Source organism: Lacerta agilis, chromosome 7, assembly GCF_009819535.1.
Source record: "Lacerta agilis isolate rLacAgi1 chromosome 7, rLacAgi1.pri, whole genome shotgun sequence".
Taxonomy (NCBI): domain Eukaryota; kingdom Metazoa; phylum Chordata; class Lepidosauria; order Squamata; family Lacertidae; genus Lacerta; species Lacerta agilis.
In genome coordinates, this window is record NC_046318.1 from 66,845,333 (window position 1) to 66,857,770 (window position 12,438).

Below are 12,438 nucleotides of genomic sequence, written 5' to 3' on the forward strand. Positions count from 1 at the left end.
CAATTTTAATTTGTTTTGTATTGCAAGCTGCTCTAACAAGTTTCTGTTTTAGTGCCATGCGTAAATACTGTAAACAAATCAACTGTACCTTACAGAATGTTGACAAGTTTACAGAGATAATGCATTTAAAACACTTTCAGTGCTTAGCTGTTCTGAAAGTGCCCTCTAAATTCAAAATATGACCTTCCTTTGACTTTTTCTTCACAAACACAACCTCAGCTAGCTGAACTAGCCAAGTTTTTTTCCGTCTCACCTTCACCTGTAGCCTATGACTGTCTGTAATGATGTGTCAAATAATCATGACAAATAATTCATCCGTGAAATAGAAAGATCAACATAGATGCTTGTTTCTGGTATTAAGCTTTAATGTCGCTTAGTGGTGGAACACATTATTTGTTTGCAGAAGTTCGAAACTTCAAAACTAGGAATCTCCAGATTGGTCAGGAAAAGAGTTGAAACCCTAGAGTGCCACTGCCAGTCAATGGACAATGCTGAGCTAGATGGATCAATGATCAGATTCAGTATAACAAGCTAGGAAAAAGAATAATAAATGTAAAGACCAAAGTAAACGTGCTCCATGATGCCGGGAAATTGTAGTTCAATCTTGTGTATCTTAAATGGCTTTGGATGTGCTCTGGGAATGAATTAAAATGATAATTGCAGTAAATGCAATATTATATAACTGGTAAAACTTGTCTCACTGGTTTGTGTGCATCTCTATTTGAATTAGTATTGTAGGGACGCGGGTGGTGCTGTGGTCTAAACCACTGAGCCTAGGGCTTGCTGATCAGAAGGTCAGCGGTTTGAATCCCCGCAATGGGGTGAGCTCCCATTGCTCGGTCCTAACTCCTGCCAACCTAGCAGTTCGAAAGCACATCAAAGTGCAAGTGTTGGGAAGGTAAACGGCGTTTCTGTGCGCTGCTCTGGTTCTCCAGAAGCGGCTTAGTCATGCTGGCCACATGACCCAGAAGCTGTATACCAGCTCCCTCGGCCAGTAACACGAGATGAGCACCGCAACCCCAGAGTCGTCCGTGACTGGACCTAATGGTCAGGGGTACCTTTACCTTTTTACTTCCAGATTCACAAGCCAATGTTAATAAATAATATACAGGTCTCCTTTTCATTTTTTTTAAAGACTTGCTCTTCTGAAGGTTTTGCCACATATGGCTCTAATCAGTGGAGACTCATATAGTACACTGAACAGTTTATGCTGCACACTCCTGCCCTTTGACTTACCTCTGAATGTCATTGTTCTGAATGGCGCGTTTTCTGTATAGGACTGTAAATGTTGCAGGGGTTGAGCTAGTATTTTATTCAACCTAGGGATATGAAGCAGGCTTGGGAATGGGGAAGGTTTGCTGGGGTATGTGTTGAAAGATCCCAGTTTCCTCCTGCTCATGAATTCTGCACAATTACCTTATCTGTGTAGATACTTGGTATGTGGAAATAATAACGTGTATCTGAAGGCTATCTTGAACCAGCTGTTCAGCGGCTATTGAAAGTACTTCTTATTGACTAGTCTTATTAACTAAGTTAAAGGCTCTAAAGGGCCTTGATTTTCTTCTGATTGAATGCTGTTCAGTTATTCAGAATGAAGGTGAAATTAAGGATTTTAGAAACACTACATGATGACAATGCATTAATGAATCTCAGTTTTGTTAGCATTATAATGCTTCTCTTCTTTTATGTAGCAATTACCACATTCATATTGATAATTAAAATAAATTGAGGTATTTAACATACTTAATAGTAATTAGAACCTCTAATTTTGGCAATTTTTATTACTGTATATTCTGGCGTATAAGACTACTTTTTAATCCAGGAAAATCTTCTCAAAAGTTGGGGGTCATCTTATACGCTGGTTGGAGAATCTGTGGTCGAGTATATCTCAAACACTATATTTTAACTGGAAAAGTTGGGGGTCGTCTTATACGCCCAGTCGTCTTATACACCGGAAAATACGGTATGTTTAACATTGCTGCTCTTTCATGTTTCAGAAATGGAGTGTGGTATCCAATAGTGTAAACAAGTGAAGGAAGGGCCTCAGCCTTGTGTGATTCTCCCTTTCTTCTCCTCCTGTACTGCTGGAAGGAGAGTTCAGTAGTATTTGCTTCTGCTTTTGATTAACCATAGCTTTCTATGTCCAGAACTAGAACCTTGTGTAATCTTGGTTGGCTTAAACAAGGCAACTTCAGTAACAATGTTTTGAATTGGCTTGTTTGAAACAAGTATAGTTAATAATAACCACAGTTTGTCACAGCTAGAGGGGTGGGAAAAGAGGGTAGTATGCAAGTCCGAGGCTTGCTGTATGGCTCATTCCTGCTGATTCATATCACATTAAATTATGATTATTCTACAGGAAAAACTTCATCAATAGGAAACCATAGTTGAGACTTAAGCACTCAGATACCTCTATCCTCTTCCCCTGTTTACTGTGCCACTAGAGGAGGCTGAAGAGCTTCCCGATTTCCTTTTAAACTATCCACAGTACTCTGTTATATCTAAACTTCAGAACTGTGGTTTGTTTAAACAATGGTTAGAACAAGCCAGGATCAGGCAATGGATTCAGATTGTCTGTTATTTTTACTAACCATGGTTGAAACAAACCACCTTTCCTCAAATTTGAATGACAAAGGGTACTGTGCTTAGTTTCATTCTCTTCCTCTGGCTTGTAAAAGAAGAGAGGAAAGGGGCCAATGGGCAAATCTGACATTTTCTCATAATATCAAATAAAGGTATCCTGGTGTGGGTAAACCAGCGTTGCTTTTTACATAGGAAGTAGGATGTCGAAGAACTGTTGGGAAATTACTCCTACTAAATATTCTCCTTCTGATATCACAATGTGGAAGTAAGAACCTTCCAGTATGGAGCTAAAAATAATGGCACTTTTATCAGATGTTTGTGATTTAAGTTGTGGTTTGTAGTATAAGGTTGTTATCAAATGGTTTTTAATGAAAGGTGAAATTTTATACATAGTGAAGGGTTTTCAAACAATTCCTTATTCTGTCTTGCAGGTTTGCCCTCTACAACACTTTTAATAACTTAATTGGAATAGTTACAACTTTCAGTGTTTCTTCTTGAAATGAAATCATTTTGATTCTCTTTTTAGCATCATTTAATCTGATGGCATCTATCATTTTGATAACTAATCTTGTTGTGATATGACAGAGGAAGGAAGAACAGTTTTAGTAGAAAGCATAAAATCTATGCTGATTTGTTTATGAAGGAGGACTATAATTTCCTTGTGTCCTTTCCGCCCCCATTTTGATCAGGCCATTTCCCAACACTTAGTATCTGAATGAATTTTGTGACCCCACCTACCATCTCCCTTCCTGTTTGTACATCTCACAGGCTGTATACATGTGCTTCTCCCACCCACATCCTGTTTTCTTTGGTGTGCTTACTCAGATTTACTTAAATGTTCAAGGAATAAATAGGCGGAAAAGTAACTGAAAGGCAGTTAAAAGGGAGGAGGGGGTGTTGTCTGAATTTCCTTGTGAATGAGCCACTTCTGAGCTGAGTTCACAACTCCTTACAAATTAGCATTTGTGGTGCAAAGTATTTCAGAGTGAAACATGACATTGCATTACACTTGTACTATAATTTTTTAAAAGGACATGCATATAATCTGTATTCAGAAGGCCAGTGTTACATGAAAATGTCCATCCTTTGTGTTATTGCTAATGTTTTTTAAAAGTTTCCTCTTAAAATTGTGTCTACTAAGCTGTGTGCAGTCTGTTGCAGCTAATGGACATTTCCTGTCCAGTGCAGAACTAATTGATGTTTTAATTATTTGTTAGAATTATTTTAACCTTGTCCTGTACAATTCTTGTCATGCAGCATTTATTTATTTTTTTAAATTGGTAACACTCTGAATGTTTGCAGGTATTTGTGAAACTAGGAAGATATTCCCAATCACTGGAATAGCTTATATTGGTCAAATCCTTAAAAGCAAAACAGAGGAGTGAAGTCCCTGTTCTGGCAGCTAGTTGTGTTAGGCTGAGTTGAGAGTCACAGGGTATAAGCTGTGTAACTGGAGAAATAGATGTCTGCCCACGGGGCTGTAGTCAGCAGTCTGTGACAATACTGAAAGGGAGAGAAAAATGAATGTAACGCGTGCCTTGCCTCAATTTTTTTCAGATACTGGCCAGAAAAAGACCCTAGACAAGAAAGATGGGAGACGAATGTCTTTTCAAAAGCCTAAAGGGACTATAGAGTACACAGTAAGTAACTACTCATCTACACAATATGCAAGAGAAATCTATAAAGATTTGGATATGTTTAATATTTGGATATTAGTTTTCTGAATGCTATTTAAGAAGAAAAGTGATGCATGCTACCTTTTTGTTTATTCAGTCTGTAGCTCTTGGCAGGCAGCTGATCACCTTAACAGGATTGACGAGTACTATTTTGAGTCTTTTCAGAAATGATGCAGTGTAATTCTGGAGAGGCAAAGTTAACCTTTCTAGTATTCCTGTAGAGGTTATCAAGTTGTAAATAACTGTAAACCAACAGGACATTCCTTTAGATGCACAAATTATTTTACTTCCAGGAAAGAACCAGATTTTTAAAATCCCTTCCTGCCTTTATAGCTTTCAGCATTGTCCGTTGAATGCAGGCAATTGTGATGTTAGTCCATCTTTGCAGTGCCTTTGAATAACATTCTTATGTTCTCAGAATTTCCACTGATCTATTGCTACTTGGAAGCATAGTTCTATTTTTTCCAGCAGTATCTGAAAATGGAGCCTTTCTGTAACTGTTACGTTCTTCAAATGACCCTCAAACAGTGCTGCAGTCAAGTGTTTCATAGTTCTGGTTACTAAGGGAAACTGAATTAAGAAATGTTTTGCTACATATTTCCTGTATAACTAGGACTTGTAAGGTTACAATATTTAAATTGGCACATTAAACTGGCACGTTATAAATAATTTAATCTGATTTCTAAAATAAAAATGATGTGCTTTAAACTAAAATACTATTAAGAACATGGATAATTTTTGTAAATATTTTAACAATAAGACTACTATGTACTCTGAAGTTGCACTGACAACTTGATTGGCTGGAATTCCAGAAATTCTGATCAGTATAAGCATGAAATGTAATTAGGAAGTAAAATTATTCTTTCATATTAAGCAAATTACTGGAGTAAACAAAGTGATGCAGGCTGATCTGTCAGCTCTCATGCTTCTGTGTTTAACAAAATGGATTTCAGTATCTTGCATTAACCACATACATGCTGCTTCTCTGAACCTCTGCAATAACTTGTTAAGATTGTTTACCCAGTCTTTGCCACGTGGTTCCAGGGTGGGTTCCAGAGTATTAACTACAATATTAAAAACACTTACTGAATGTGATCTGTATTGTATCTGTATGAATAGGTGTAAAATATTGGACAGTTGCCTATAATGTGGTGTATTGGGTAGTATGTTCAGTAGTATTTCAAGCACTTTCAGAAAGTCTTGTTGTAGAAGTTGACATAGCTTCCAGTGAACCATATACTCTTCTGTGTCATGGTCAGAATCACAATACAGTAGTACCTCGCTTAAGTATTTGTATTGTTTCAGAAGCTTGTAGTATTCAGACTAAATAAGGTGCAGAACATATACCACTCTTAATTAATTGGCAGGGAGTTTAAAACATTGATTTAAAACAATGTTTAGCAATAGTAATTTAGACCCACAGTTTCATTACTGCCAGTTCTACTGCTTATTACTGCATGTTCCATCCTAGAGTGATAACAGATTACAGAAGAGATTGAAAACCTTTCATCCAACACGGTTACAATTTTCTACCTTAAATTGTTAAATGTAGCTGTTGCATAATACTTTGGAGTTAATTTCCCTTATTCACTTTCCTCTTACTGACAAAGTATTGCCTTTTCTCTCTGTCCCCAACCATTTCCATGCACTGGTAGCATGTATGTTTGTTTGAATTTCTATCCTATGGTATTTCCAAGGCAGGTAGTTAAACCTACACCCCTAAATCCACTCACCTGGGAATGTCACACTGAATTCAGTAATACTTATTTCTGAGGAGACATGGTTTGTATCCAAAGTAGCACTATGTACTACTTTAAATGTGTCTCTGGGAGGAGGTGGGGGAACTGGGGTTATTTTTTGTTTTTGTTATGTTATGTTATGTTATGTTATGTTATGTTGTTATGTATTTTGTGTTTTTTATCTTGTATTTTTTTGCTGTGAACCACCCTGAGATCTTTAGATGAAGGGTGATATGCCAATTTAATAAATAATAATAATATGTTAACTTTTCATCAGCATGTGGATTTCTGCTTGTGCAATGGAACATTCTCCATCTCTCTCCCTGCAAATATATATATTCTAGGGGTTCCCCCAAGCCTTCAGAGAAGATATGCTGAGGAGAGGGGCAAGTTTTGTTGTGCAAGTGTAAATGCCACCCTTGGCTAAGATCATTCTGTAACATAAATTTTAAAATATGAAAATGGAAAAAAATGTTAGGGGAATTTCTCCTCCTTCTATATGCTTACCTCATGTAACCAAAAGGCATTCTTAGAAGGCTATAATAGGAACTTAGAAGCATTTTTGGATCCTACTTTATTGGGTACTTATTAGTACAAGAAATATCAACTTTCTATGAAATTATAAAAAGGTCTTACTTAAGGAAATACAAGAAATGGATTATTTCTTGACACTGTAGGTGCCAAAGTCTTTCAGACAGACATCCATTTGCTGCTGGAGAATGTTGGGTCCTCTTAGCTCCAGGCATAGAGAGATGTAATTTCCTGTGATAACCATTGTTATAAACTGTTTTAAGTGATTGTTAATCAAGTTAGCCAGAATTTCAATTCCTTATAAAAAGTAAGGAAACATTTATATTCTAAGAGTTAGAGGTGCTGTTAGTGTTCAGCCTTGCACTCTATCCATTCCCTACTTTGTTGTTAAAGATCTCTTCACTTTAACAAAACAGTATTTTAGTAGACCTGGTACTCTAGGAAATCATTGAGCATAGTGGGGGGACAGCCTTTTCAGCCAAGGTGGCTAGCATTTCCTCAAATGCTGTAGAAATTAGTACCTGTTGGATATCTGTATATTATGCAACCAAAACAGACACAGAGCAGCTGTCATGAAAAGAGTGGCAATCCTGCTTTTCAGCGAGCTTAATATCTAAAAAGTGATTGATTTGAACAATTATCCTTTACTGCAGTGGTTGCTAACCTTTTTTGGCCTGAGGGCCGCATTGATGGTAGCCACCCAGCTGAAGGCCACATGCCAGTAGTAGGTGTGATCAGTAGTAGGTGTGACATGCACACACACACTCACAAGATGTGCAAGTACACAGCACACTCTCCTTTCGGTAGCCCTGGTTAACTCCGCATTCCAGCGGGCCACCAGGGAATCAGCTGAGAGGCCATCAACATGGGATAAAACACCCCCTACCACTCTTTGGAAGCAATTTGGATCCATTAAGTGGTGGGGCCGGACCATCTGTATCAGTTAAGGCAGTATAAAGATAAACTGCATAAATACTCTGGGTGCTTAAGGCCAGTAAGTGATCTTGAAAATAACATGGGTAGGAAGCTCCTTAGGAACCATATCCAGGAGAAGCAGGATATGGTTAGTTATTGGTTGGCATCTGTCTGTCTCAAGAGACAATGGAAAAGTGTGCCTTCAGAAGTGAAGTCAAACCATTGGGGAGTTACAGTGCCTGCTGTGGCTGTAGAGACCAATATGTGAGTGGGAGATGCCTTGTTGCAGCTAGGGCAGATGAAGGCGTCTGATTGTGCTGTTGCAGTTGTACCATGGTGTTTCTTCTTTCTGCACTCCTCTCAGTGGTCATTCCTCCTTTGGTCATTGCTGTGGATACACAACTTGACTGATTGTCTCCAGATGCTGTGGTCGTCTCCAAAAGATTCCTACGTGGTGGGGTTTATGTTTGCCAGCCTTCATGTTGCATTCACAGACATCTTTGTAACACAGAGTTGGTCTGCCAATGGGCCTGGTGCCTGAGGCAGCTCCATAGAGCTTGTCCTTGAAGATCCTGCCATCTTCCATTCTGGGAATTAGTGATAAAACTGTGCCACGCTAAGCTTGCAAGGGAAAGCTTGTTCATGTCAACTGGGTCTGCAAAGCCACTGCATGATCAAGAAAACCACATTCTGCCTGTTGGATTTGGACAAGAATATTTTATTGGACAGGTTGTGAAGATTGGTAGGCTTTCATATTGAAGCTAAATAGAACTTGAATACTGTATTTAAACCCTATTTACCTTTTCTTAACAGGTTGAATCAAGAGATTCTTTGAATACTGTTGCCCTAAAGTTTGATACGACACCCAATGAACTGGTCCAGTTAAACAAGCTATTTTCCAGAGCAGTTGTTCCTGGACAGGTACTTCCTTTTATATAACATATGGGAGACTGAGCAACTGAGGCAAATATATTAAAATATTTTTAGGAGGAATCTGATCATGGGTTGTCATAGACAGTTCCTGCCTCTGCTCTAATTGTGCCATGGAGGAAATCTGGAAAAAAAAATTGTTGAGAGTGGTTTTCCCCTAACTTGCCAGAAACCTCAGATCAAATACCAATCCCTTGTTGCTCTCGATCTGGATTGAAGTTGTGACTCCAGGTCCATTTCTATGTTTTAAGTGGAAAGAATACTTAGTACTAAACAACCCTCCAGCTTTCTCACTCTCCCCTTGCCACCTCCTGCACGGCTGGGAGAGGGGCATTGCTAGCATTTAGTTTTGCTTTCAAAGAATCCAGGCTTTTCATTACATACAATTAGAGATCATGATTTAAACCAAACTAATTAGCCACTTCAAGTCATGGGGTATGAAACTGGCTTGTTTAACTAGCCAGCATTTGTTTTAAACTATGATCTCTGGTTATAACAACAATTCAGGATTATGGCAGGCACTAGAGGTAGGACATTCAACTGCATGCACTACAACCAAAAACGCAACTCCACACCATCACTCAGCTACCGCTCTCCTTACATCTGCCACATCATTTCATCCACTCAGCTCTCAGCTGACCAATAATCATGTGCAGAAGTCTTTTAATAAGGCATCTGGTTGGCCACTATGAGAACTGGATGCTGGACTAGATGGGCCATTGGCCTGATCCTGCATGCTCTTACGTTCTTAAGGGCCATGGCTCAGTAGTATAGCCCCATGTCTGAAACCCTGGAGAGCTGCTGCCAGTAGTGTAGGCACTACTGAGCTAAATGAATCATTTATCTGATGCAGGCATATACTCACACGTGACATGGAGGAGTGAGATCAGAGGAACACAAAATACAAAAAAGAACACTGAGAATTCAAAGTAGTTACAGTGACCATTCATAATTGTCTGTTCATGTATTGAAGCATCTCTTACACAAAGCCTCTGCATGAAATGTATTTCCATCTTAATTTACCGGTACTTATGTTTCAGTCCTGGTGATGACATCTCAATTGGAAGTATTTTTCTTATTTTTACAGATTTTATATGTTCCTGATCCAGAATATATTTCCAGTGTGGAAAGTTCTCCTTCGCTTAGTCCTATAAGTCCTTTATCACCTACATCTTCAGAAGCAGAGGCTGAGAAGACAGCTGTAAGTGTAAGTACATAGCTGGAATAAAGGAAAATACTTTTTTAAAAAAGTTTAAGAACATTCCTGAAGGGATAATGTTTGAAACTGCACTTATCTGAGTGGTGCCGAGGTGTCTTGAAATCAAAAACTGTTGGCAAAGATCTTGACTAGATTGCTTGAAAGAGTTATAAGGATTTGCTTTCAGACCTGGGGTGGCTAAATATTTTTTTTGGGGGGGGGGGTCCAAGGGCCACTTTCATCTTTGGCCAACTCTCGGGTCCACATGCTAGCTGTGAGTGAGGCTAAAAATAGGTGTAGCCATCCCAGACATTCACATGTGTACATAACTGACCCAAGCAGATCAGCTGAGGAAGGGGCATTATTACCAGCTTAGTGTCTCCTTTTTTTGGGGGGGGTAGGTGGGACTTTTTGCTGTCAGCGCTAAATTTGGTGGGAGTTAGGGGTGGGGGCTAGAGATTTTTATAATAATGTAGGGATTTTCTATCTTCTTTTATCTAGGGAGACTGTACAGTACCCATGGCTCTAGAATATTAGATTGTAGATTTTTTATTTATTTATAAATTTGCTGCGACTATCCAAGCTAAACATTCAAAAAAACTGAAAGCTGTGATTTCTAGGATTTGAAAAAGAATGTACAGTGTTACTTTTGGTCATTATAAAATAGTACTGTTTTTTCCCTTTGTAGGATTCAGATGGGGTGCATGGAAAAGAAGCCACACCCATACCAGTTTACACATGTGTTCGGCCTGCAAGAGTTGTATCATCCACATCAGAGGAAGAAGAAGCTTTCACAGAAAAATTTCTCAAAATTAATTGCAAATACATAACCAACAGCAAGGTACAGAAGGTTCTAGCGTCATGCTTCAACTATTTATTTGAGAGTCTTCCATTTATTGAAATTTATTGGCAATTAATTCACACCAATTAAAATGCACTTTAACTTAAAACTATCAAATCTATATTTTTATAAATTGCATCCTGTACTTTTTCCACTTTCATATTCATACATTTTATTTATATGCCACTTTTGGGCAACCCAAAGTGGCTTGCAACAAGAAAAGATTTACATAATTACAAACACAACAAAAGTAGTCCTAAACAATAAATAAAACACATCAAAAAGTACACAACCAAACTGAGCAATTTTCACATAAATAATAAGGTCAAAAAATAAAGATGCAGATTTTAAAAATATCAATAGCTGTAGCAAAACCTCTCAACAAAACCCCATAAACAATACCGTAGCCTTTTGACACAATAATATTAGGTTTTGGTAAAATAGAAGGAAGTTGTGGATTTGAAATCAACAGAGACTGCACATCGCATACAGATTGTGTGTTCTATTATTTCCTAGAAATAATTACATTTTTGTGTGCACATTTCCACAGTAGTTCTGTATTTGTGTAATTTTCTGTTTGAATTATTTCATTTCTTATACCAGTGGCTAGGAGTAGCAGCAAATTTCTCAAGCCACAAGTTTTATGTATTGTGTTCTGAGGCAGAGTAGTGCAGTTGACTCACAACTTACATTCATTTAACTTACATGATTGCAACTTTACATGCATGACAGGCAGCCAGTTGAAATTTCACAAATTAAACACACAGAATGCAGAGAGCTTAACAGATCTTTTTATGCTGGGTTTTCCCTGTGCGGAAAGTGCTTTTAAGCTTCTCCACCTTGCTTACTAGGGACGTGGGTGACGCTGTGTGTTAAACCACAGAGCCTAGGGCTTGCCGATCAGAAGGTCAGCAGTTCGAATCCCCGCAACGGGGTGAGCTCCCGTTGCTCAGTCCCTGCTCCTGCTGCTAACCTAGCAGTTCAAAAGCACGTCAAAGTGCAAGTAGATAAATAGGTACCGCTCTGGCGGGAAGGTAAATGGCGTTTCCATGCGCTGCTCTGGTTCGCCAGAAGCAGCTTAGACCTGCTGGCCACATGACCCAGAAGCTGTACGCTGGCTCCCTCGGCCAGTAAAGCGAGATGAGCGCCACAACCCCAGAGTCATCTGCAACTAGACCTAATGATCAGGTCTAGTTACCTTTACCTTTACCTTTACCTTGCTCACTAGGTGAACAAGACTGAGTGCTTAAAAGTTCTCTGCTTTCCTTGGAGGGTAAGACCCATTCTGCATGCTGGCTCAGGAAGATAAGATTGCTTGTGCAGGGGCGGTTCCAATGAGTTGTTTTCACTATATGTAATTTCAGCTTTATGTTCTATCCCTGGAACATGAACCCTATGTAATATACAAGTTGACTGTATATCCTTGCCCCATTGTCTTGCAGATCTAGCAGTAGTAGCCAATTACATCAGGAGAAGAATACCGAGGAGAATGTGAGAGCCATTAATGCAGTTTAGGCTTTGGAAAACTGATAGACAATGCTGAAAGCAGAATTACGCCTGCTTCTAAAAAATAAAATATGTGGGAGGCTTGGTAGTGCCAAAATACTGTGCAGGAAAAACTGTCAAAACATTTACATCTTTCTTAAAGGCAGTGCATTCGGTATGCCATGTGAAGTAACTTTCTCGGTAAAAATAATCAGTTTTCTAGAAGTGTATGTCTGCTATTTTCAGCTCAAATCTTTCTATTGTGTATGTTTGATTTTATTCCTTCTCTTTCTGTCTGTAGACAGGTGAACTTAAATGTCCATGAACTGTATTTTTAGACTTCTGTTCATCCACAAACCTACATTGGTTTAATCCTGTATATTTATCAACACTCGCCACCTTAAAAATTGGCCAAAGGCTTCCATTTGCTCTGAGCTTCATTACTATACCATCTTATCTTTTGCTTGGCTCTTTTATTTCATTAGTAAACTTAGATTTTCAAAACTCATAATACGTTCTTCATATTCCTTGTTCAACTAG

The 12,438-nt window shown here is 38.6% G+C and overlaps 1 protein-coding gene across 3 annotated transcripts in view; it reads left to right on the forward strand.

The window, feature by feature from the left end:
- Positions 1 to 12,438, forward strand: part of OXR1 (oxidation resistance 1) — a 230,994-nt gene that overhangs the window by 173,759 nt on the left and 44,797 nt on the right. For all 3 annotated transcript variants that reach the window (XM_033155737.1, XM_033155736.1, XM_033155741.1), the window contains 4 exons: positions 4,141 to 4,223; positions 8,258 to 8,365; positions 9,462 to 9,581; positions 10,261 to 10,413. In XM_033155737.1, coding sequence (XP_033011628.1) covers positions 4,141 to 4,223; positions 8,258 to 8,365; positions 9,462 to 9,581; positions 10,261 to 10,413 — 464 coding nt within the window. The remainder of the gene's footprint in view (positions 1 to 4,140; positions 4,224 to 8,257; positions 8,366 to 9,461; positions 9,582 to 10,260; positions 10,414 to 12,438) is intronic.